This window comes from Panthera leo, chromosome B1 (genome assembly GCF_018350215.1).
Source record: "Panthera leo isolate Ple1 chromosome B1, P.leo_Ple1_pat1.1, whole genome shotgun sequence".
Taxonomy (NCBI): Eukaryota; Metazoa; Chordata; class Mammalia; order Carnivora; family Felidae; genus Panthera; species Panthera leo.
In genome coordinates, this window is record NC_056682.1 from 101,634,189 (window position 1) to 101,661,311 (window position 27,123).

General features: G+C 34.8%; 1 protein-coding gene and 1 long non-coding RNA gene across 16 annotated transcripts in view; one reads left to right on the top strand and one right to left on the bottom strand.

Moving 5' to 3' along the window:
* The window catches only part of KIAA1109 (KIAA1109 ortholog), a 215,874-nt gene that overhangs the window by 5,717 nt on the left and 183,034 nt on the right, over nucleotides 1-27,123 (bottom strand). For 12 of the 13 annotated variants that reach the window (XM_042935583.1, XM_042935582.1, XM_042935584.1 and 9 more), the window contains 19 exons: nucleotides 26,058-26,311; nucleotides 25,277-25,492; nucleotides 23,646-23,826; nucleotides 22,828-23,029; nucleotides 20,933-21,094; nucleotides 20,290-20,429; nucleotides 18,770-18,971; nucleotides 14,968-15,168; nucleotides 13,466-13,645; nucleotides 10,898-11,035; nucleotides 9,922-10,179; nucleotides 8,651-8,801; nucleotides 8,117-8,274; nucleotides 7,824-8,016; nucleotides 7,373-7,590; nucleotides 4,037-4,288; nucleotides 3,141-3,344; nucleotides 1,190-1,384; nucleotides 639-773 (listed from right to left, as the gene is read on the bottom strand). In XM_042935583.1, coding sequence (XP_042791517.1) covers nucleotides 639-773; nucleotides 1,190-1,384; nucleotides 3,141-3,344; nucleotides 4,037-4,288; nucleotides 7,373-7,590; nucleotides 7,824-8,016; nucleotides 8,117-8,274; nucleotides 8,651-8,801; nucleotides 9,922-10,179; nucleotides 10,898-11,035; nucleotides 13,466-13,645; nucleotides 14,968-15,168; nucleotides 18,770-18,971; nucleotides 20,290-20,429; nucleotides 20,933-21,094; nucleotides 22,828-23,029; nucleotides 23,646-23,826; nucleotides 25,277-25,492; nucleotides 26,058-26,311 — 3,640 coding nt within the window. The remainder of the gene's footprint in view (nucleotides 1-638; nucleotides 774-1,189; nucleotides 1,385-3,140; nucleotides 3,345-4,036; nucleotides 4,289-7,372; nucleotides 7,591-7,823; nucleotides 8,017-8,116; nucleotides 8,275-8,650; nucleotides 8,802-9,921; nucleotides 10,180-10,897; nucleotides 11,036-13,465; nucleotides 13,646-14,967; nucleotides 15,169-18,769; nucleotides 18,972-20,289; nucleotides 20,430-20,932; nucleotides 21,095-22,827; nucleotides 23,030-23,645; nucleotides 23,827-25,276; nucleotides 25,493-26,057; nucleotides 26,312-27,123) is intronic. The other variant, XM_042935592.1, reaches the window with a different exon arrangement.
* LOC122217897 lies at nucleotides 20-26,194 on the top strand. 3 transcript variants are annotated; one of them, XR_006201736.1, is made up of 4 exons: nucleotides 20-108; nucleotides 658-765; nucleotides 4,048-4,393; nucleotides 26,122-26,194. It is a non-coding gene; the product is annotated as an uncharacterized LOC122217897 (long non-coding RNA). The 3 variants fall into 3 exon arrangements; XR_006201737.1 differs by lacking the exon at nucleotides 26,122-26,194 and adding an exon at nucleotides 7,418-7,493; XR_006201738.1 differs by lacking the exons at nucleotides 4,048-4,393; nucleotides 26,122-26,194 and adding an exon at nucleotides 2,455-2,607.

A 27,123-nucleotide genomic window follows, 5' to 3' on the forward strand; every position in this document is an offset into this window, starting at 1 on the left:
CAGGACTCGAAATCATGAATTGTGAGATACTGACCTGAGCCGAAGTTGGATGCCTAACCGATTGAGCCATCCAGGCGCCCTGCCATTTGTTTCTTAATGGACAAACATGTAAGTTTCCAGTGAGTAAACCAATATTAGCTAGCTCATAAAAACAAAACCCCACCAATGAGGTCTAAATAATTTATTTCTAAAAAGATAATGTTCTCTGAATTCTAAACAGACTTATCTACTTAATTGAGTTTTCCCAATTATGTTTATAACTCATGCTACTTTATTATGTAGTTGTTTCTTTAGCCATTTCACTTTGACTAGCAGTGTTTCCTCAAAGAAATGTTCTTTCTCTTCTTTCTTTCTTTGATTCTCCTACAAGGCCTGATAATGTACATAGCTTATATGGAAACATTTGGTAAAGTAATAAAACACCATTCAGTGTGAGGTATATTTTTACTGAGTGTCATGTACATAGTAGATAGTCTGTCACACAGTTTTACCAATATATTTCATTGATACATACAACTCATAAAGGACGGAGACACATTCCAGTCATTTTATCATTAGACCATAAAAATCCATATAAATGGCACTGACAACTGCCTTTCCTGAAGCTTGAAAGAAAGAAAAAAGAATATGCTACCCACCTTTTTCTTTTTCTTTAAGGTAAGCTGACACTAAATCATGAAGGAACATGATGAGCTCAGCATCCATAGTCACACAAATGTGATCAGTGAACTCTGTCACCACACTGCATTCTACCTTCGGCTTCAGGTTGGCATCTGCAATGGCAAAGTTCTATAGTAAAAGACTTAACGAAAGAAGTCCCTTTCTCTTAATAAGGGATTTTACATGGGTTCATATAAATGAATCCATTTAAATGCAACTACAGAGAAATGAGTAGTTTCTGTATGTGACTTACAAATGATGATAATTTACTAAGCACTTTCCAAATATGTACCATTTATTCCTCATAAAAACCCTATGAATGAGGTCCTGTTATTACTCCCCATTTTCCGAAAGAGAAAGAGGTACAAATGGATTAAATCATTTTCCAGAAGTCATATAGCTGATAAGAAAATTTGACTAAGCAAATCAATTTCATTACACTATATTATTACACAACCTGTGTGAACACAGTAATCTGAAGTTCCTTTAGAATTTTCTTAGTAACTTTAGAAACTATTTTTCAACATACCCTGTAATGAAGGTTCTTGTGGCTCTTGAACATGAATGGATTTAAATTCAAGCTGCATCCTTGGTAAAGCAAAGATAGTCTCTGTTTCATGATTGTAGCTAGAACCTCCTCTGAATCCACTCAACAAACTAGAATTCTTCACTGTAGTACTATTCTCAGTATTATTAGCATCAACATTACGAAGCAAGTTTAGCTCTACGTGGATAATAATAAAGACAAAAGGAATCAAATTAAACCAGTAGACATTGATAAGCATATAATTTTCACAGAATTTTTATCATTTTAGAAACTGGAAAATAATGATTCACATTTTTAAAAATAGAGCCATATAAAGCTTTGGTCTATTTAAATATATTTATCTATTTAAATATATTTATTATCTATTTGTTTATATTTACAAATATAGTAATATGTTTATATATGTACAGTTTTATTTACATATGTATATACATACACATACACATATATAGTGTGTATATATATATATATATATATATAGTGATTCTATCACTGTTCTCATGACTAAAGCTTTATAACATGACTTTGGATAAGTCTAATATATTTTGTTTTTATTTCTCAAACATTAAAATGAATATTATTTTTAACTAAATTCATGTTTAAATTTAAGAGTTTAATTAAGCTCAGAATTCTCCATAGATTGAATACCTTACTCATTTTTTTAAGAGTACATTATTTATTTAAATTCAAGTTAGTTAACATACAGTGTAGTACCGGTTTCAGGAGTAGAACCCAGTGATTCATCACTTACATAAAACACCCAGTGTGCATCGCAACAAGCGCCCTCCTTAATGCCCATCACCCACCCACCTCCCCTTCAGCAACACTCAGTTTGTTCTCTGTATTTAAGAATCTCTTATGGTTTGCCCCCACTCTCTGTTTTTAATCTTATTTTTCCTTCCCTTTCCCTATGTTCTTCTGTTTTGTTTCTTAAATTCCACATATGAGTTTCATTCATATTGTGAATACTTTACTCTTAAGAGAATTTGCAATTAAATATGTTCCTGACTTTGAAATCAGGTAGAAGTTCTGATTTTCTCCAACATATGTGCTATGGTTTTCTTATAAAAGTTAATAATTTTTTAGGTATATAGGTAGCAGTGAAGTTTGCTAATAGCCCCAACATGGTATACCAGCCAAAAAGAACTCCCTCCTCCAAAAATTCTATTGGAAGATAGAATAGTCCATACAGAATAGTCAATACATACATAATCTTCTAATTTACTTCCTTATCCTTTTCTTCTCAGATTATTTTCAACAGTCTCTAACCCCTGGGATGACCTATTCCATAGTAACTTTTTCAATGGGACTTAAGTCATCTTTACAGTTTTGAAAGATGGTTATTTCTGTACAACATTCAAGTCTTCACGGGTCTGAATCTAGTCACCTTTCCAGGACAGATGACATGATTGGTAAAAGCCAGTACTATAAACTTGAACACAAAAACAACCACAAAATAAGAATTTTCCTGACCACATTATCACAAGATTGGTGATTCTAATCAAATGGAAAAATTCACCAAAAGTGCTCTTTTTAAACTTATTTCATAGGAATATTATTATTTAGCTTCATTTTATACCAACCATCCCAAACCTTAAGTTTGTGGCATTGTATTACTTAGTTGTGTAATAACTTTACCAAACCTCTGATATTTAGCATCACTACAAAAATATTTTAACTATAATAAACTTCATTTATTTAAACCAACTTTATTTTTGAATGTTTTCTTACATCTAAAATAGTGTCTAGTTTTTGAGATGTTGCACAACCAGGGTGGTGAATCATGTACAACATTAGTACTTATGTCATCAGGAATAAAATGAAACTGATTTAAAATAAATGAAAATTCTCCCTCTAATTAAATTCTAAAGGTAACAGGTAACAGGGCTCCAAATAGAGAAAACAAATCTCTTTAAAGAAATAAACTTTTAACCTTCATTTCTTGTGGCTGTAACATAATTGAACCATTCTTTCACACTTGCTACTCCATGGGGTGGATTCTCATGGCGACGCCTTGTTATCTTAGTTATTGTTGCCATAGGACTTTCCAAAGCACCACATGGTTTGGTAACCATGGTGTTATGGCCCAGATGAAAATCTAGCGTTTGTACAATATATGTAGAATGATCACTAGACCCTAGAAGAAAAAAAAGGTTTCTTAATGTTAACAAGCTATATTTAGATGCAAGAAAATAGTTGTGGCTTTAGAGCAATAGACTTAGCTAACTCATACATAAGTAAGAAAGAGTGTAAAACTGAAGAGTAAGTGAGAAAAAAAAATCACAAATAGGTTTTCTTTCTTTTAGTTATAACTTGATTTGTCCCCAGTAAGATGATGAGCATCAACCATTTTTTCTTTATTATTAAGAAACCACAGATTAGGAAATTAAAGCTAAAAGGAAGGAGGTTTATCACTGTAAATAGAGGTAAAAGCATAGCCTTACCCATAAAAGTTTTATAATAGTTTTGACTGACAGTTTCCTTAAACTACCACCATGTGTCTTTTATCATGTTTTTATAAGAAAAATTTACAATAACTTATTATGACTGTGGCCAGACACAGTGCAGAAACTTTAATTGCTTAAGAAACAGAATAAGATGGCAAGTTCAGAAGTAAGTGCTTAAGCATGTCCCAGACTATATTGACACATTGGCAATGAACTCCTTGACATGTCAAGTACATGAGAACAAACAGGGTTGGACTTCAGTAATATAAGAAAAACATACAAAAGATACAAGAAAGCAAAATTATTCTGTCGTTTATATTCATATCAGAAAGGTAAAAGTTAATCATAAGAAAAGGTAAAAGTTACAAATGTGTCCATTTACCATCTTCCCAGATTTTCTGAGCTTCAGTCCAAAAAGCAATATTTGGTTCTTCTAAGTGAAAAAGGGCCCAGGATTTTGAACGGAAATTTGGACCATGAAAACAAGCTAGTGTCATATGATTTCCATGTAAGCTCATTGATCCTCCAAACTGCATTCCATTTTCTGGTAATGGAATCTGAAATAAGGATATGTGGCATCCCGATACCACCTTCAATACTCCAGGCCAATGTCGATGATGAGCTGCATCAAGCACTGCAAGAAAACCAAAAACCACTTATCCTCAAGTGCCTCTCAAACATCCTGAATGGCAGGTGGAAAGGCAGCAGGTGGCTATTTTCTACAGCTGAAGTGATGCAGGTAAGGGATGAAAACAATCCAACACCTGGCTAACATTAAGCAGAAGCTGATAAAAATATAGTCTGGGAAAAGATGCTCATAAGGAAGGATAGAATTAAGAAAAGTAGTAACTTGCTAATAATAATTACAACTAACATTTCTATAATGATTCATGATTTACAAAGTACTTGCATGAAATTTTATACAATTCTCACAATAATTCTGTAAATTAGGTATTTCATCTATATTCTTTTCAATGAAGAAGAGGGGTTTAGTGAACAAGTGACTAGAAGACCTAGAAATCAAATGCAGATCTCCTGATTTTTTAAAATTCTCTTATACACTTGCTACTCAAGTGGCCTCAGGACCAGCAGCATCAGCATCATGTGGCAGCTTATTAGAAACAGACTTTTTTTTTTTATTTAAAAAAAAAATTTTTTTTTACCGTTTATTTATTTTTGAGACAGAGAGAGACAGAGCATGAACGGGGGGAGGGTCAGAGAGAGAGGGAGACACAGAATCTGAAACAGGCTCCAGGCTCTGAGCTGTCAGCACAGAGCCCGAACTCACGGACCGCGAGATCATGACCTGAGCCTAAGTTGGATGCTTAACCGACTGAACCACCCAGGCACCTCCTAGAAATGGAGACTCTTAAGTCCACCTTGTTCCTAATGTATCAGAATCTTCACTTTAATGAGATCTCCAGGTGTTTCAGATGCACATTAAAGTTTGAGAAGCACTAGTTATATTTCTGACTTATCCCAATAATGTCCTTTTTGATTGTTTTCCACAACTCTCATTCCAGATCCAACCAAGGATCATACATTGTATTTAGTTGGTATGTGTCTTTAGTTTCCTTTAAAACAATTCCCTATGCCTGGGTTGTTTTCCATGACAAGGACTTTTTTGAAGAATCCAGGCCAGGCATTTTGGGGAACATCTCTCTAATTTGTAATGTACCTGACACCAATTCTAGTTTAAAGGAAATACAGAAACGAGAGGAACAAGATAAATGAAACCACAAGGAAACAACTGAAAAAAAAAATCTAGAAGGATATTCTGTAGGAAAATTGGCCAAGTCTCTTCAACAAGTCAGGTCATAAAAAAAAGGACTATGCTGATTTAAAAGAGAGTAAAGGAACATAACCAGATTTAAATTGGGATCTTGAATTTTATATATATGTGTGTGTGTATGTGTATACATACATACATACATACATACATACATACACACACCGATATTACAACTGATTTGTCCAAACCAGTATACATATATAGCCCTCAGAAGGCTAGAGAAGATAATTAGCAAAATGAAAACTGGATATTGTTCATTAGAAAAGGTTACGAAACAGTATGAACAATATTTTGGTAAAAAGTACATGTGTATATAGGTTCATAGAAAATTATCTGAAAGCATATAAACTGTTCAGAGTGTTGATTTTTGGATGGAATGTGAGGTTTCTATTTTTTGCTTGTATTTATTTTCCAGACTTTTCCAGTGCATATGTACTGCTTCTGTGATTATAAAAAATTATATTTTAAGTTTATTTTGAGAGAGAGAAAAAGTGCACATGCTTGAGTGGGGGATAGGGAGAGAGAGAATCCCAAGCAGGTTCCATGCTCTCAGTGCAGAGCCTTACATAGGGTTTAATTTCACAAACGGGAAGATCATGCTCTGAGCCAAAACCAAGAGTCAGATGCTCAACCAAGTGAGCCACCCAGGCGCCCCTAAAATATTATTTAAAATTATCCTGATTCTGACTACTTTTCACCACTTTTACCTCTCTCTAGTTAAAGCCACCATCATTTGTTGCCTGAACTCTTCCAATGGTCTCCTTACTATGTGTCCAATAATGGTAATGGTAATTACTGCGATGGTCCCTACTTCCACTCTTAACCACCTATAGTCTATTCTCTACACAGCAGCCAGAATGATTCTCTAAAAAGGAGTATTTTAAGGGGTGCTCTAAAAAGGAGTATTTTAAGGGGTTAGTTGAGCATCCAACTCTTTCTTGGTTTCGCCTTAGGTCATGATCTCACAGTTTGTGAGATCGAGCCCCTTATCCACAGCCCAGAGCCTACCTGGGAATCTCATTTTCTCACTCTTTCAAATAAATAAAATATCCTTTTAAAAAAAGTTTAAGAAAAAGTAAATCAAATATCAAATCTGTCAGAACTTTCCAATGGAGCTATCCATCATATTAAAAATCTTATGAATGTGGCCATTCATGTCCAACATTCTCCTGCTTGCTCACTTTGTTCCAACAAAGTAGCCACCTTAATCATCCTCAAATAAGCCAACTTTCTTCTGTAGGAGCTTTGCACTCTTCAGTAGGCCCCTATGCGTACAACTCTCTTTCCCAGAAGAGATCTTTCTAGTCTAGATCTTTCACTTCAGAAAAGGCTTCTCTGAACCCCCTTTCTACACTAGCTAGCCTCACACACTAGAATTCTTTATCTCTTTTCCCTGCTTTTTCAGCATGTCTTTCTACCTGAAATTACCAAGTTAGTAAATTAACTATGGTCTATCTCTCCCATTAGAACAAAGTTTTATGTGGGTAGGAACTTTGTCTACTAGTAGATCTCCTATGCCTAAAACCGTGCTTAAGAACATAGCTGATTTGCTGATTGAATTACTGAGTGAATATCTGCCTAATATGACACATCTAATAAATCCAAACTTAGACATTCTGATTACACAGCCCAAGCTCTAAACCAGAACATAGTATTGTCATAGTTAGTATTCAGGAGCATGGAGTGGGTATGGTTATGGGTGAGTTTGGCAGGGGGGAGGAGATAATAAATGATGACTTCCCAAATGATGGACTTTAATTCCATCGATGGGCAGGAAATCAGGTACTTTGCTGAGTGAATAGAATAAAAAGCATATGAACCACTTTGTAAGTATGATATATAGGTAGTATATATATTAAATTAAAATTGTAACACAACTTTTAGTGAAAGATAAAGCATATATAAAGGCTTAGTTCTAATTCTTACATTGTTCTTGTGAACTTTTCTCTAAGTTATTTGTCATTGTCTTAGGTGGAAGATATGGAACAGGTCCCCAGGTAGACAGAGCTCGTTTGCTGGTGTCAAACTGTTGTGTGAAAAATTCCTGGAGCTTCATTCCTATTTTTATCAGGTCCGGTGTAGTTGATCTTGATATCATTACTTGGAAAATATCCCACTTCAGATCTCCATGGACAAATATTTCACTAAAGCATAAAACAGAGTATCATATATCTTATACAAAACAGCTAAAAAAACAACAAACAAAACAAAAACCAAATTCCCTTCTTCACCCACCCAGCTTTTTCATTCATATTGTTGCATAATAGAAAATCATTTTACAAGAAAAGTGAATTGTTTGTGTTTTCTAACTGGATGAGAGAAAACATGTTAGGAGCAGTCCTATAAAGTGTTCAAAAAGTAACATTTTACTAAATACCTCTTATCAGTCATGCTTGAATCCAGTGTATTGTACAGATTTACTTTCCATTCATCCTGAAGCTTGAGATCAGCATTACTGAAGATACCCATGAGGATACTTGAGCCCATGTAATCAACACGAGCTTCTGTAGAACCCATAGTAATCTGAATTTTGTGACTGGGTTGCTGATTTGGATGTTCAGAAATATGAGCTAAAATAGAAACAATAATTACTTTTCACAGAAATGCCTCCTGGGAAATACCAAAATCAATTTTAAAAAACTTGTTTTCAGTTGTAAAATTTCAACATACCAACCATCTCCAAAGCATTGACATCTATGGTCCCTCCCACTACTCCTCCTTTAGAATCTAACTGTGATCTTCCCAGACCAACAGACATGCTTATCTCTCGATCTCGATTACTTCCTACTGACAGACGGCCCTGACTCTTCAAACCACTAGTTGTCCACCTGAAAAAAAGAAAAAGGGTTATTAAGCTTTCAGTGTCATGAATTAAAACAGGAGTTAGAGGATTTTAAAAAGTTTGACAAAACAATACATTTCTTATAAAAATTGTGGTAAATGTTTGAATATTAATATTGATGATAAAGCTTTTTTACCTAGCAAATTACACTATAATTTTCTCTTTTTAGAATACATATTCCATGTTGTTTTAGATTACGTATCTTTGATAAGGCCACTTTCAGGATAAAGCAATTTACATCTTTTTTCTACTGTCTTTACTATCTCAAACATTTCAGTATTAAAAAGGTTTTAAATTGCTTTACTACAATATAAGAAAAATTACAACTAATGATTAATTTTCCTTTTATCTGAATAGCTTACGTTGTATTTCCCATTACATTACTCATATTCATTTGAACATTTAATTGCTTCAAGTTGATGGCAAACACGACCAATGTTTCCCATGGGGTCCCTTGTTGGCTTGCTGCTTTGTTTGATTTGTTAAAAGGAGTTGATGTTTTTGAAAGTGAATCTAAAAATAGAAAAATCAAAAGCATATTCATTCACATAGATGCATGGACAATTAAAAATTATCACTCTTATCACTATAATCCCCAAAATAAAAATATGGTATTCTGAATTAAAACCTAACATTTAATATCTGTCACAATGCCTCTAAAATACTAGCTACCATTTACTGAATGAGTGTTCAGTAAGAGCTGATAGTCTTACTTCTTGAAAGCTCATAAAGTTCCGTATGATCTCCATTTTCTATGAAGAAATTCTGATGTGCGTGGGATACAGCAGCACAGATCATCACCCTCAGATTTGCTTAACAAAGGAGAAAATCAGAAGGTGCTGCTGCCAAATAGAGGACCTGAAGGCAGGGACTATTCTGAAATGCAGACACCTGCTGAGGCACCTGTCTTCTGGGTTCCTGTGGGCTCAGTGTGTATCTTGAATCCTTCATTTACTCATCATACTCTAAGCTTGTGACATGAACTACATCACTTTTATATGTTAAGACATAAACAGTGCTGAACATATAAAAGAGTTCAAGAAACAGTGGCTGAATAAAAAGAATGACTGAATGAATAAATACCAAAGATTAACATTTTCAATATCAGACATCTTTAACAACACTGTAGGTTGGTATTACTTTTTTTTTTTTTTTTAGTTTACTTATTTATTTAGAGAGAGAGTGTGCACATCCAAGTAGAGGAGGGGCAGAGAGAGAGGAAGAGTGAGAGTCTTAAGCAGGATCTGCGCTGTCAGTGCAGGGATCGAATTCACAAACTGCAAGATCAAGACTTGAGCCAAAGTTGGATGCTTAACAGACTGAGCCACCCAGGTGCCCCAGTTGGTTTTACTTCTAAGAATAAGGGTACAATGTGGAGCAAACTAACAATATGCTCATTCCTCTCTCAAAACTACTAGCCATCCACCTACCTCTTCTGCTGGCAAATACTTTGAAGTGTTTGTTGTTTTGTTTGGGTATTCCACCCCCCGCCCCCCAACCACAATCATCTTCCATAAAAGTCTGCAAGAGTGTATTTTTCTACAGTTGAGGCAAAAATCTGAGAGTAATGAATTAAGATTTTTATATTGGGGGCATTGGGTGGGGATACTGATAACAAAGAGAGCAGTGTTACCTCTTCGGGGAACTGAAGAATCAGACACGCTCCTTGATCTTATGGAAGCTGGGGACTTTAGGCTCTGTGCTGCTGTCCCTGGTGACATGGTGCTGTTTGTCATATGTTCATTGAATACGTTAGGTGACTGAGGCATGTGGGTGAAGGAGGCTGACTGACTAGGCTGCTCCCAAGTCCTGCAGTAAGCTTTTCTTGATGATTCTGGGGAAAGATGTTGGCTTACCCCTTCAATGGAATCAGGTGTCCCTGGGCCAGATGCTATTAGAAAAGTGGAAAACAGATATAGAATTAACCAGGGTAGAGTCTCCATCTTATAAAATAAGAAATTTCACCACTCCACCATTTATAATTATATATGCCTTCTAGTTCTTTATTTGGTAACTGTACAGTAATTTATGGTTTGCAAAATACCTTCCAGCAAGTTATTATTTAATTCTTACAGAAACTCATGAAAAGGGCAAGACAGGTCCATTTTATAGATGAGGGAATAGACTCAGACCTGGATTTCTAATATTTTCTACTGTATCATGCCAACTCTACCTTTCACTTACACACTATACTAGTACAACAATATGTAAGTCCTAGAGAAAAAATGCAGGCAATATGGTAACATGTCCCCAACATTTTGTTTTTCATGCTTAACTAACCAGATTAACTTGGATGGTTAAATGTATTTCTGCATTTCTAGATTTTACAAAGATTACAGAATAATTGCAGAATATAAGTCAGCTGAATGTAATCTCTGAAAGGGCAAGCTTTTTGTGATCTCCAGTACTAATGTATCCCCAATGGTTAGTTAGCACATTAGAGGCGCTCATTAGACATTTATTCAGTGGGTGAATGAATTGCATGGTGCAACTTAACAAGTTGTTGTACAACTTAACAAAACTTGGGTTATCAATCCGAGGTTCTTGTTATTATTGTAATCATAATTAAAAGCAACCTAAGTATAATTACAGTTACATAACAAGCTTACTTGGCAAATTTATAGTTTGGTCTCCAAGGAATAAGCGTCTTGCAATACTTCTCCTATACCAGGCTCTTGGAAATGCCAGAATTTCACTGAGTCGACGCATATCATATTTAAAGGAGGCAGATCCTATATCGCAGACAGCTGATGAAGAAATAAATAAAATCTGTTAGAACAGATTTCCAAAACTTTAAAAGTCTTTTCACATGGTAAGCATAACATGACATGTTACACAACTAATTAATGAAATATCAAAATAAGTTACATGGTATGATTAGTAAGTGATATTTGTTCTTGCACAAATGATTAAAATAGCACATTCTTACATTATTCCATTTCCTTTTTTGAAGTGAGGGCAAATTGAAATTCTTTTATCACTTTATCATGAAATTCTGAGAGGTTCTAAAGATCAGACTTATTGACAGCTTTCAACTTTAACAAAGAGCTCTTCTCAAATATGGAAATTGAATAATCAGGATGGGCAGGGGATACAAATTTCCTCAAAATTAGTTGCAAACTAAACAGTGTGTGGCAAGAACTACTATTTTCCTTTTAGACTTGTCAGTCTGAAAGCATTCTTCTGATGGCCACCTCTTGGGGTTCTGCTCTGAGCATTCTGTTGCTCCTGCTTTGCGTGCTCTTCTGTTCCTCTGCATAGCTTCTGTAGGATTTACACACCAGTGTCTCCCAAATCTAATATTTCTGTCTCACCCCAAGTCCGTATCCACACAGCCAATCAGCCAGTTGTCTACCAGACTCTCCCACCTAAATGTCCTATTAGGCACTTCCTTACTTTCTAAGTTAATGATGGTCCACTGCCCCTTCTGTCACCTAAGCTAAAAGCTTGAGGCATCCCTGTCTTCTCTATCGCTCCTTACACAGTTTGTCCTCAAGCATGTAGATTCTCTTATAGTTCTCTTAAAATCATTCCCTCTTCTTTTTTTACTGTCACGGTTCAGAGCTTTATCCCCTATTGCTTGGTCTATTTCAACAGCCTTTGCAAGCATCTTTCCATTTTTCATGCTACTGTCAACTCTCTTTTCAAAACACCAATCTGAAGCATCTTCCCACTTTTTTTTTTTTAATGAAAACATGTTTATTTTATAATCCACATACAATTTTTTTGTGTGGTAAGAACACTTAAAATGAGATCTGTCTTCACAGATTTTTAAATGTATAATACAGTACTGTCATCTTTAAACACAATGCTGTCAACCTTTTTCTTAAAAACCTCTAATGGCTTCTCATTGCCCAAAGGATCAGAACCTTGTTCTTTTAGCCTGGTATCTGAGCCCCCTACAATCTAGTCCTGGTCTATTTTGCCAGCTTTACCTCTAGCCAATTCCTCTCTCCTCCTGGACATTCAACCATACAACCAGTTAAATGTACAGTTACGCCTGTGTTTTGCTTCGGTGAACCAAAGTATGATCCAAAAGCATACTTTCTGATGCTTTTGTACCATTACATAACACGTGACTATAGCCAAGAATTTTCCTACATAATTTTGAAAATCTGGCCCAAATATCATTTCTTTTGTGAAGCATTGTCTGATCTCTTAAATAAAACTATTTTTTCCTCCTTTTTATATAAACCTCCATTACAGCATTAATCCCATGACAGTGTCATTTATTTTTCTACTTATAAGACCTTGCCTATTCATGCACGTACCCTGAATCGTTGAGCAGAGTGCCTTGCACAAGTTCACTGTTAAATATAGGCTCAATGTATGTTTGTTGAATGAATATTGGGTTAAAGTATACTTACTATATTTCTGCAGTTAACTTTAAACGTTTTCATTAACGTAGTACTCCAAATTCTTCAAAATATTCCATATGCATTTAATTTTAAATACTCAAATCACAATATAAAGAAAACGTACAAGTGATTTGCCCATAGGTATATAGCTAGTGACAAAGCTAGCAATATACATGCATACAACTTAAGATCTTATGAAACCAAGTAAAAATTATTTACCCCTCATCCTTCATTACTGTTTTAAGGATTTACAATCAGAAAATTAATTTAAACTAATAAGTCAGAAATTTTACCAATTCATGTTAGAGAAGTGAAGAAAAGAAGTGATTTTCAGTGATAATTAGGCATATATTGGCCTTTGGGTGGTATTTCTATGCATTTATCTAGATATCATATTCCTAACATTGATTACTTAGACTGAGATAGTACATTAGGCTTGACTGTTATTCCTCTCCTTTAAATCCTACATCACTGGGGCGCCTGGGTGGCGCAGTCGGTTAAGCGTCCGACTTCAGCCAGGTCACGATCTCGCGGTCCGTGAGTTCGAGCCCCACGTCAGGCTCTGGGCTGATGGCTCGGAGCCTGGAGCCTGTTTCCGATTCTGTGTCTCCCTCTCTCTCTGCCCCTCCCCCGTTCATGCTCTGTCTGTCTCTGTCCCAAAAATAAATAAAAACGTTGAAAAAAAAATTTAAATCCTATATCACTAAAACCTTAATATTATTAAATATATTTAATATTTAAACATTGTAAAAAAAAAAGGAGGCCCTTACTTAATTCTGAAAAACAGTATTTTAATTAAAAAACTATAAAGTTAGGTACCAGATATATTGATTAGTGTAGTGTCCATTTTGCTTGCAGACTTGCTTACAGACTGACTTTCAAAAAATGAGGCACCTCCTGAACGCCTTATCCGAGACAAACTCACTTTTACAAATTCAAGGTTTATACTGAGTGAGTCTTTTCGACCAGTGACTGAAGTGGGTTCTTCATCCACATTCCCTTTAAAAAATAAAAAAACACAGCACACACACACAAATATACATGTACATATACATACATACAACTATCTAGTTATATGAAATTATCTAATACACTGGAATATACCGTCAATTAAAATCATTTGAAGTGAGGTAAAAGTTTAAGAATGATCTAATGAGCATTCTTGACAGTTGTTTAATAGTTTCAAGCCCATGAACAATAGTGATGATTTTCACAACCCTTCTCCAATAAAAGCAAGACTTGACATGGAGAATATGTTTTTGTTATCTAAGTAAATCAAGAGAAATTCACTAATATCAATGTCTCTTACATTTTTAGTGATAAATCTTCATTTTAATTAAACATGTTTAATAAATAAATAAATGTTTATTTATCTTAGAGAGAGACAGAGTGCGAGGAGAGGGGCAGACAGAGATGGAGACAGAATGAGCTGTCACAGCACAGCACAGAGCTTGATGCAGGGCTTGAACCCATCAACTGTGAGATTATGACCTGAGGAAGTTGGAAGCTTAACTGACTGAGTCATCCAGGCATGCCAAATCTGCACTTCAAAATGACAGTGAAATTTAAGTTGGTTAAATAATGACCAGGAGGAGGAGGAGGAGGAGGAGGAGGAGGAGGAGGAGGAGGAGGAAGGGGAGGAGGAGGAGGAGGAAGGGGAGGAGGAGGAGGAGGAAGGGGAGGAGGAGGAGGAAGGGGAGGAGGAGGAGGAAGGGGAGGAGGAGAAGGGTTTCAGTTTAAATTGACAAATGTGATGCACACACTTAAAAAATTTACTGTTTGTATAATACAATTTCTTATACGAATAATGATTTGGCAAAACATTTAAAAATTTAAATAACATAAATATCCTTTTAAATCAAAAGATTATTGTGCTGCATATAGCACTTATGAAATACTCAGAGTTTTAAAATTCTTGTATAATCATCTAAACTATTTATTTTATATTCTACTTATTATGTAGAGCCAGAATAGATAGCAACAAGAAAAATAAACTTTCTGATCTTGTTTTATATGCATTATTAAAGGTGTTATGATTTCTGAAAAGATCCAAGCTTGAAAAGGTGCTATAGGTGCAGCTGGGTAGCTCAGTCTGTTGAGCGTCTGACTTCGGCTCAGGTCATGATCTTGTGGTTTGTGGGTTCGAGCCCTGTGTCAGGCTCTGTGCTGGCAGCTCAGAGCCTAGAGCCTGCTTCAGATTCTGTGTCTCCCTCTCTCTCTGCCCCTCCCCCACTCACTGTCTGTCACTCTCTCAAAAATAAATAAACATTAAAAAAAAAAGTTGCTTTAAATTAAAAAAGATGCAAACACTCTAAGTATACCTAGTCCTCCTGATCCAGGAGTCAGCCCAGAAACAGCAGTTTTTTGTTTCCCTGCTCCATATGGATGAAATACATAAAGGGAAAAATCAGACATGCATGCAGTGAAGCTCAAACCAGATGAACTACTGCTGGAACTGGTTAGATCTGACTGACTACTACTGTGTCGACTTCTGCCAAGAGGGCTGCCTAGTCCTGATGAACCTGTAGTGAACACAAGAAATGCAAAAATTACAAGCCACAGAAAAATTTAAAAGCCTGTCACTTAATACATTCTTATGAACCAAACAAGACTTGAAATTAAAATGGAAATACTCAAACATTATTAACTGATCAATATATTTAAATCCTTGAAATGAAAATAAAGACTTAGATGTACTTTGCAATTAATTTATTCTATAAACCAGGGTTGAATAGTCTGTTCATCTTTGAAACATTTATACATATGTTTTGGCCAACTCCATGGTTTCCTGTTACTTTTCTCCTTTGTTCCACTGGAAGCAGGCAGTGGAAGAGGTACAAAACAGTTGAGGCTAAACAAAGGGGGAGGAGAACTGTAAAAAGTCCAAATCATATAACTAGAGTCCACATTTCAGTATCAAGCAGTGGAAATAGAGTAAGGTACACAAATGCAGAAAGTTAAAGGTCTCTTTTCCCTGAGAAAGCCTCACTGGCAACACTTACCATGGGTGGATACGCTAATTCAAAATACGCTTTAAATGTACAAAATATGAGTAAAGCATCTGAATAGAACATTATATGATTTTGCTGATAATTCTGAAATGTGTTTCTCCAAAATATATAGACCTCCTTTGAATTCATATTGCAACTGGTTACTTGACATCCTACTAGAATGTGTCACAGGCATTTAAATCTTATCATGTCCGAAACTGAACTCTTGATCTTTATCTCCAATCTGTTTTTCTTCCAGGGTCTCCCATCTCCAATAAGTGACATTTCCAAGCAAACAGCTCAACCAGAAACCTGGGGGTTATTTGTCATCCTTCCCACTTCTAACTCCCTATCATACAATTTATCACCATATCATTACTATGTCTGAGAGCATTTATCAAGACTGTCCATCTCCCTTATTTCACTATTATTACTCTAGGCTAAGCAATAATCAGTTCTGGACTGCTGAAATGGCCAACTGTTCTCCCTGCTTCCTTCTACTCTTGTTCTCCTCCAATCAGCTCTCACACTGTAGCCACTCTAGTGTTCTAAAGGCATAAATCAGAATCACATGTACTTTCCTGCTTAACTCTTCAATGGCTTCCCCACAAGATCTGGCTGTTTCTTACCTCTTTAAAATCTTTTTCAAAAGCCAGTCCACCTTTTGTTTGCCACACTCTACTTACACTTGTATTTTTGTTTTCATTTTTTAAACTTGCCAAATTCTTTCTTGCCTCATGGATTTTGTATTCTCTACCTAAAGTGTTCATAACCCCAGCTCTCTGCTTGGCTAATTGATACTCGCCGACTTCCCATTTCCACTTAAAATATGCTTGTCTGCTTATTATCTGTTTCTCCAAATTCAACTTATGTTCCACATTAGCAGGGACATATCTGCTAGTGAGGTTCACTACCATATATCCAACGTAGCACTTAGCCAGACCCCAGTAAAGTTCAACAAAGACCCTCTGAAAGAATGGATACTGTCATAACCTATACTTCTCATACATTTATTCTCATCATCATTCCTTCCTGCATGTTTTATGATGATAAAATGAGGGATGCTACTTCATTTTTCTTTACCTTCTCAAGAATCAAAATGTGGGCATAACAAATAGTCACTCATTTCATATTCTTTTCACTACATATGCCTAGCACAGCACATATATACTGTTATAATAATTTAAGTATCAATACTTTGTGACATTTTGTCATTATGAAAAAATGTGAATATCCCAACAGAGAAATGGACATAGGCATATTTATCCCCCTCCCTCATTAGCCAATAAAGTAATAAGACATAATAAAATCCCATTTTTAGTCCATCACATTAACCAATAATTAAAAATAAATTTAAAGTATAATGTTGGGAAGAATACAGTGAACTTGGTGTCTACACACACTGTGGTGAGGATGCATAAATCTTATATTTAAGATATATTTAAATCTTTTATATTGAAGATATATTTAAATCTTATGTTTAAAATATAAATCTTGGGGCGCCTGGGTGGCTCAGTCAGTTAAGCGTCTGACTTCAGCTCAGGTCATGATCTCACAGTTTGTGAGTTTGAGCCCTGCATTGGGCTTGGTGCTGACAGCTCGGAGCCTGAAGCCTGCTTCAGATTCTGTGTCTCCCTCTCTCTGTTCCTCCCCCGCTCACTCTCTCTCTCTCTCTCTCAAAAATAAAGATTAAAAAAAATTTTTTTAATAAAATAAAATATAAATCTTTATATTTAAGAAGAGAAAAACATATCAAAAGCTTTAAAAATGTCTACTCTCTTTCAGGAGTTACACTTTTAAGAATTTATCCTAAGGATGTTAACTTATATACAAAGATATTCATCTCAATATTACTTACAAAATAGAAAACAAAAAGCCCAGGGAGTCTCAAATATGTGATCAAAATGACGGAATATCATGCAATCATTAAAGTTATTTACATATGAATATTTAATAATTTGGGAAAATCTGTATTTTAAGTTTTTAAAAGATACATAGCAGAAGACTTCATATTTAAATTTCTCCTAGGAAGAAGACTATCTATAAAAATGCTGGAAAGTAAGTAGGAAGTGATAATACTGGTTATTTATTATAAAAGGATATTATTATCTTCATTTTTAGCACTCTTCTGTTTTCTGTATTCTTATAATGAAAGAGTTAATTTTATAATCAAAAAATAGGTTTACAAAAATGGACACTACCAATCCAATATTTTGTTGACTGCAACACAATTCTAGCAGCAATATTTTGGAGCTAAGTATGACAGTGGGCAACCACATTAGCAAAAGTTATTTCTAAAATATTAACTTTTGTTTTCCTATTTTATGGTGAAACTTTCAAAGATTCACACAGCAACCAAATGCTTTGCCATTTCTCCAGTGTCTTTTGACATTGTCAAATATCCTCTGGGGGCAAAATCACCCCTGGTTATGAACCATTGTTTTAATGATAGTTCTCTTATTCATAAGTGTCCATTGCATTCATTGTAGTCTCTTAAGAATAAAATCTTTATGATTTGCATATGTGATGTATGATTTTTAGGGCAGAAATGACAGCTTTAATATATTAGTGAACAGTAAGTGTCTCACCAGGAAATCATAGGTTCTGTCTTAAAAACAAAACCTTTCATAAAGTGGACATTTGAGTCAGGCAACAAAATTTACCATTAAATGTGTGTGTGTGTGTGTGTGTGTGTGTGTGTGTGTGTGTATACACACTACCTCATACAATTTTATTTCACTGTGATCAATTCTTGCAAGATAACTACATCTCTTACTTTCCATTTGCAACACTGATTACTCTTAAATGTAAAAATAGAGCATAACATAAAACATTCAGAAGTACTTAGATGTATAATAACATGAGTTATTTCATAGTGCTTGGAGTGTATACCTCCAAGCCAATCAAAAATGTTACTCAATTGTCATTCACTTGTACCAAAATATACTAAATATATTAGTACTAAATAGACTAAAAAACTTTGATCTCTGTATTTTTTCCGTATATACTCTAATTCTCAAATATTCTCCTTTTCCAAATTTATTTTTTAGAAATACATACTAATTACTAGTAAAATGTTTGTTTAAAAAGTAGAATTTGCTTTACACCAGTGGAATAAAGAGTGTTTCTATACCTGGTATTCCAGTTTTGCTTGAAGAGGTCTTTGTTCCACTCTGGGTAGTATTACCTCCAGGGGATAAAGTCTCTGTGGGATATGTGGTCCCTAAAGTCTCTAGTTCTCCTCGGTTGGAAGAAAACACCAAGTCCAGGGATGGCAGCTTCAGCATGCATTCTACTCTTGATACTGGTAAACAGCTAAACTTGATCTGTGAGGGCTAAAAGGCACAGAAAACCAAAAAGTTTCTAGGTACTAGAAAAGTTAAAACATTTCATACTGGATTCCAAATTTATATTTAATTTCCATTTCATTCCACATATACCAAACACAAAAGGATTTTGTGTTTAATGTCCTAGCCTTTATCAAACAGATACATGATATATTAACCAAAATGTATTAATAAAATGGCATTTAAAAAAATCTAAATATTTGAGGAGGTACCTCTGAGTGATACATATTTAGACATTTAGGTAATTCAAAACATTTAAAGGTGTCTGTGTTCATATTATACTTGTTCATAATTAAGTTTTTTAAAGGAAATAATTCCTCTTATACTAAAATTTTTAAAAAGCTGTTGTAGTAACAGAAGTTGTATAAACTCTCTAGCTGTCACCCGTTACATGTTTTCATCATATTTTCAAAAGACTAATGCAAAACTCCAGAAGATCAGACTGAAGCCCGTTTGGCCAAATTGCTGTTGTAGAAAATAGTTTGAACAGATGGCCATCAGTTTCTTTTATTCTTGAGATTATCAGGTTTTAATTGAAGGTTAACTAAATCCTGAAGTTTGGGGGCACCTGGGTGAGTCAGTCGATTAAGCGTCCGTCTCTTTGTTTCGGCTCAGGTCGGGATCTCATGGGTTTGTGGGTTTGAGCCCCACACTGGACTCTGCACAGACAGTGCAGAATGTGCTTGGGATTCTCTCTCTCCTTCTCTCTGCCCCTCTCCCCATTTGCTTGCCCTCTCCCTCTCTCAAAATAAATAAACTAAAAAAAAAAAAAAAAAAAAAAATCCCGAGGTTTGGTTACAAGTGGTTTTCAAGTCCTCTTTAATAAATGGACTCAATCAGATACTAATATATACTCCCAAAGGCCTACTGATAAGACTGTATTTTATAATAAAATACTAAATAAAAATTCCATAACTTAGCAAAAATCTAACAAAGGTACTATTATGTGACTTATATCTCAATTACACTTTATATTTGCCCCAAAAGGACCATAATGGCAAGAAATACAGGTGTCCTAACAAAAAAAGGAATAAAATGCTGTAAAAAAGGAGGTTTAATGTAAACATTTTTATTTTTGCCATAACAGTGTGAAATCTAAGATTTGATAGCCCAGCAGAAAAGTTAATACACATATAAAATTGTATATAAACTTCCCATATGTCAATCTCTAGGCCCTGATAGATATACTAAAGGTCCATGAACCAAGATTAAGGAAACTTTAAGGAAAATAATATTGGAAATATTCAAATAAACTTAAGAAAAACATTTTTCTTTAAAACAAAAAGGAATAAATGAAGTATATCACCTGAACTCGTACATAAACCACAACATCTACAGGGAAGGAAGAGTAAGCAGATGTTGAAGATGATACTAATGATGTTGTTGATTCTTCCATAGGATCAGGTATTTCAAAATGTCCCATATCTTCATCTTGTGAACTGACAGCTGTTAAAATATTTAGTTTTATTATTAGGGCAAGGGCAAACTATTTACTAAAAGATCTTTTCTCTTATGCTAGTACTGAGATCAGGGATATGAACACACAGAAACTTGCTTCTGTGGCCCATCATTCTACAAATGTTTCCCTATTCAAACCTCTTGCTTGTTTCTCCAAATTCCAATTCCTGTTATAACACTGTTCGGAGAAAATTAAGTATTTGCCCTCAAGAAGTTTCCAGTCCAAGAGAGAATCTAATGTAGGAATTAAGGATGTTAATTTTGTCATTAACTAGCTGTGGCCATGGGAAAATCATATAACCTCACCAAGACCTAATTTCTTTATTTGTAAATGAGGACTAGATGATTTCTCAAGTTCTTTTTCAGTTCTGTAATTCATGATCACTGAATAGAGTATATAATAATACATAATAGCACTAAAAATTCTTCTAAGTAATAGAATTTTTAAAATATAAGTGATTGAGAAGTAAATGTATAAAGAGAATACTTACTTGTATAATTCCTTTCAATTGGTGTGATTGGGATAGTTTCTAGAGCTTTTTCCAGAAAATCTAATAGGCAGGGACTAATAACCATTTCTTCTGGCAATGACTGAAGTGCTACCCAAGCGTACAGTTTGGCTGTTTTGACTCCTCCACTTCCTTTTCCTTTGGCTAGAACATTTACAAATGTGAGGTGAATTTAATAGTTCCCATAAAACATACAATAATTCTATGAGAAATTAGAACTACAGGACAGTTTCATCAGGTGAAGCACCTTATACATAAACCATACAAGAATGCAATAAAAATAGCAGATTGATAGAAATGATATATTAATATTAGGATATAAAGATAACTAATGATGCACATAATACCACAGTTACTCCTGCTTGCTCTAGGTCACAAATTTTGGTTCAATTTTTCAAGTTTATGCTTTGCTTAGTATTTCATTTAGCATTATTTTGTCCACTTAAGAAGATATAGAGAGTGTTGACTAACAATATTTTGTGGTAAGTGAAGAAAAATGTTGTTTTCAGGCTTTCCTATGTTCTTCTGTTTTTAGCTTATAGATACTTATAATGCTCCCCTACATGGACTGCCATCTCTTTCCTCCTACATAACAAATATTCTGTGTCAGCAGATGAGTATAATAGCTAACTAAGACTTAGTTAACTTTGGCTTAGGTTTCTACCCCCAACATACATCAATTTTGTAAACCTAGCAAAGCAGTTCAACTTCTGTGAACCTGAGCTTTCCTCATTTATAAAATGGGAATAATATTATTTGTCCTGCACTTAAATGGGCATAGATGTTCCCTGTCAATTGAAAAGGGATATAAAAAATATGATTATCATGACTACTGGCTATTTTAAAGGATTTACGTATCAAGTTCCATCTCTCAAACGAAACATCTTCAAATAATTGTCTGATATTCCTTTTTTTTTTATTTTTTAATTTTAATTTTTGTTTTGGAAATTCTAATGTATATTTGAGGTATTCATGTGGTGTGATAGCCAGATTCCAAAATAGCTGCCGGTGGTTCTTGCCTCCTGGCATTCATGCCCTTGTGTAGTTCTCTCCCACAGTGAATAGGGCTGACCTGTATGATCAACAAGATATTGTGGAAGTGATGGTTTGTGACTTCTGAGGCTAGGCCATAAAAGGTATTGCATCTTCAGTCACGTTCTCTTCGAGGTCACTCCTTTTGAAGGAAGTTGGCTCCCTTGTTATGAGAACACTGAAGCAGCCCAGTGGACAGGCCCAAGTGGGGAGGTACGAAAGCACCAGCTTGCCTGCCATGTGAATGGGAAGTGATGGAAGCAGATTTTCCAGACCTAGTCAAGCATTCTGACGACTGCAGACTTAGCCAACACCTTGACTGCAATGTCACAAATGACTTTACCAGCCAAACTGCTGCTGAATTTCTGATCCACACAAACTGTGTTGGAGGTTAAAAGCCACCAGATTTGGGATCATTTATTATGCAAAAATAGATAATAAATGTGGTTAAGACCAATGTACTTTGTCTTAAATGTGTAAGTTTAATGTTTCCATCTAAATCATAAGCTCCCACATATTAACTGCAGAAAATTTTTTCTAAATACATTTGTGTGTGTGTGTGTGTGTGTGTGTGTGTGTATGTGTGTGCGTGTATAAAAGTTAAACTATTTAGTATATTAAATTTTTTTTAACACTGATATTCTAAGGTAGTATCAATTTGAAAAATATCCAAAAGTAGTTAGGCCACATTTCCATATATGAATTTTATACAGTCGTTATTGGCAAATCTATGTCCTTTTTTCTTAAACACGTACACTTGAAAGAAATTCTCAATAGAGCAAATAGGTGATGATCAAAAAGTTACAAAAAAAAAACTAAAAATAAGGTATATTTTCCTGAAATACCTGAGGGAATAGGTGGGGGTTGGGGAGGAAGTAAGGTGTTAGTCTTGCTCTGGACAGTGCAGGGTAAAGGAGGAGAAGGAGGAGATGATGCACTATCTTTCATACCATACAGCTTGGACTCTTTAGAGAGTGTTCTTGGCAAGGAAGATCCTCTGGAGGCATTAGGTGAGTCAGTCTTTAGTGTCTTGGAATTGTAATGCAACTGTATGAAGACAGATAAACTTTCAAAATTAAAATAATCCAGATGAAGAAAACCAACAAATGTAGAAAAATGAGGAAGAAAGAACACCAATCCAGCAGTCAGAAGACCCATTTTACAAGTAAATGTTATGATGCTAGTAAGATTCTTAACTTTTTTTCATTTAAAATTTAAAAAGTCATCCCAGATAATAAATTCTTTTCTAGCTTAATGTGACAGCATTCTATAATTCTAGAATCTAAAAAATAGATGTTTAATTAAGTTGGACTTGGAAAGGTTCAGTAAAGGTTTATACAATATTCACTGTATAAAAAAGTAACTTTTTACTGCCAAAATTTAATGGAAAAGATCTATAAAAGAAGTGGCAACCTATAATTTAGATGTTCTTATGTTCAGAATATAGCTGCATCGAGAAAAATGAAGTTTCATGTTAATATACTCGGTAAAGGAAGAATGTGTATGATAGAAAATGAACACCACTAAGAATAAGCTAACCCTAGACGGATAGAAATTACATATTAATATTAATATAATTAACATTAATAAATGATATATTAATATTAGAATATAAAGATAATTAATGATGCATATAATACAACCTAGACTTTTAGGTTTTTACCTTTACATCAACTCCAGGAATGTAAAATACTGTTGTTTCTAAGTCACTAGGTTTTGTCTGTAGAGATGATGGCACTTTCTTGCCAGTCATTAAATGGGTAGTAGAAGCATAATTAGTTTGAAACTTCTTCTTTTTTGAAGGAGAATCTTGATCTAAGCTCCTGGAACTTCTATCATAACTCCTATAAACAGAAAAATATTTTATCTTTTTTAAAAAGGACATTTATCTCCTTTTGTTTAAAATCAAACTTTTATTTATACAGTAAGTGGAATGTAATCCTTCATTAATAAAGTTGAAAAAGTAAAGCTTATTAGCATCTCTAGCTAAACTGGTTAATGCCTTGCATGGATGATGTTTATGTTGTATTTTCCATAACTACATAGGGGAGTTATCTTTATTCTTTCCTGAGGCCGCAATTGTTTCACATGAACATAGCAGGCTGAGGCAAATGAAATTGCCCTTTACGTAGGTAAAAACAGCTGAATATCGGCAATTTATTATAACAAATTAACATTCTTATCATTACTACTACATTTGTAGGAATTCAATTGTGTAAGTGCCTTTTCATCTTCTCATTTTATTCATTTTATAAAACCCTCCTTAGACAAATAGACCATTAAAAAAATTTTTTTTTTTAACGTAATCTCTACACCCAATGTGGGGCTCAAATTCACAATGCCAAGATCAAGAGTTGCATGCCCTAATGACTGAGCCAGCCGGGTGCCCCTAAAAATCTTTTATTATGAAAAATTCAAAAAGTAAACAGAATGGTACAGTGAACCCCTAAGGCTCCAGCTTCAACAACTGTCAGCATTCTGCCCTTTTTTAAAAATCTACATTTCTACCTCCTCCCCATCCCTTCAATTGTTATTTTCTTCAGTTTTTATTTATTTATTTTTTAAGAAAGAGAGAGAGTGAGGGAGAGTACAAGCAGGGGAGAGGGGCAGAGGGCGAGAAAGAGAGAATCTTAAGCAGGCTCCATGTCCAGTGCAGAGCCCGACATGGGGCTTGATTTCACGACTCTTGAGATCATGACCTGAGCCAAAGTCAAGAGCTGGATGTTCAACTGACTGAGCCAGCCAGGTGCGTGCCTCTTTAGCTCCTTTTTAGATTAGGTCAAAGAAAAGCAAAGGAAAAAATTCAAGAAAAAATAATCTAATCTTAAGCCTATTTATACCACCATTTTTTTAATGATGGAAACAAATGGTAAAGCTGCAGTTATATCCTAAATGACAGTCCAGTATACTGAGGCCTCTGTGCCACTGTTTCCCAATCTTTATCTCTATTTGAATTCATCAAAATTCTGAATAACCAAGATATCTCAGTGTACTGCACTTGTCTTTATAATAGAAATGTGCACAATACAAGAATTCCAAAGATACAATTCTTTTAGTTAAATTGCTAGAATCTAAATCTGACATCCATTTCCAGTTGCCAGAAAATTTTATACACTTGTTTAAAGAAATAGTATATTATACAAATAACCACTCAAACTTTGCAGGTATGATTAAATCCACTCTTTAAATCTGCATTTTGGGACATGGGTGGAAAGTTTGTTGTAATTCAGTGATATATAAATAGTATTTCTAACAAATGAAATTACACGTACCGTTTTCTGACCAATTTCTTACCTTCTCAAACTTATATCGTCATGTTCTTGTAGAAGGGTAGTTGGGTGTAGCACACATTTTCCACTATCAATTTCAACACGTATATCAAGTTCAAAGTCAATATTTCTCTCTGTAGCTGTGCCACTAAGACTTCGGTTGACTGGAGCTGTGGGCCAGCGTTCTGTAAATAGTTGATGAACAGCGGCGAAACCTGTTGCCTTTTTACGGGATGTATGTCTAGAGAAAGAAAACTGATCATTACACTGTATTAAATCGAAAAAATTTTCAACAAACTATTTTCCAATATCTTACGTGAGCAACAGTCTGTAAATAAATTTTACTATTTTATAAATTCATACATACAACTCAACTAGTTCATACTATTGAAGATTTTCCTAAGTTTGATGGAGTCACATTTTATTCAGCAACGACGCACTCAGTAACTATCATGTGCTGAGCAACATGCTAGGTGCTGATGACACAGACAGCATCACTGCTATTAAGGTGTCTAAATATTGGTGTATGAAATATAGTCTACATTTTCAAGGAGATTTCGTATTTGAAAATTGTAAAATGTTACTTTCCTGATTTTATTAAAAGACTGAAGAATAGGGAAAGAAAAAATTATGCCACATGGAGCTAAATTACATTAGTAAGCCACAGATATGTCTCTTAGTCTCACTCTGGCGAGGCAAATTAAGATTTTTTTCTATAAAAGTTAATAGTTACACATAATGCTTTAAAGATCAGTTCTAAACTCTGAAATACTGCATAAGCATCTCAAAACAAAAAGGCTACTTACGAGGGTTTCCTGTAAATATAAAACCTTTCCCTCTCATGATCTTCATCCTTTTCATCCTTCTCAGAATCTTCACTAGTGGAAGACAAACTGTCATCCCGTCGGCCCTCTTCAGGTTGGAAAGGAATGCCTGTTGAAAAGCCTCCTGGAGTTTTGGAAGAGCTGAACACAGAATATGATCCTTCACTGTTTGATGAGTAATGGGAGGGACCTTCAATGGTTACTGACAAAAGGTCCAGTTCTGTCTCCTCTGGAAACTGATTGTAAAAAGAGAAAACATGAAATCAGGTTCATTTTATGTATCTTTTCTTAATTAAAAAAAGAGAAAGAGAAAGAACATGTTTAAACGTTTAAAATTCCCTCAGACTTGAATTTCCTCACTCTGAACTGAAAGAAAGGTCAGATTTATGAACATGAAATAGCACACCAAGGAGGGAAGCAGGAAAGTCACATGACGGACAGAGTGAAATTTACTTTACAGAAGCCTCTATCATCCTGTTAATTAGTACATGTTGTGTAATTGTTTAAGTTAAACATGCTATGGGGACAAAGCAAATAATGTGATCAACTGTAAATCAGAAGGGCAAGAGAGCAATTAGTGACAGAAGAGCATGCAGTGTCAGTACAGAAAGTACCTCATGCTTCTAGATGCTTTTTGTAGATATATACTTTTTTGCATTAAAGCAAATTTTTTTTTTTACTTTTTATTTTATTATTTTTTTTATTCTCAAGTTAGTTAATATACAGTGTAATCTTGGCTTCAGGAATAGAACCCCGTGACTCATCTCTTATATATGACACCCAGTGCTCATCCCAAAGAGTGCCCTTCCTTAATGCTCGTCACCCATTTAACCCACCCCCATCAACCCTCAGTTTGTTCTTTGTATTTAAGAGTCTCTTACGTGGATATATTTTTTTAACGTTTATTTATTTTTGAGAGAGAGAGAAAAAGTGTGAGTTCGGGAGGGGCAGAGAGACAGGGGCACAGAGGATCTGAAGTGGGCTCTCTGGTGACAGCAGAGAGCCCAATGCAGGGCTTGAACCCATGAACCATGAGATCATGACCTGA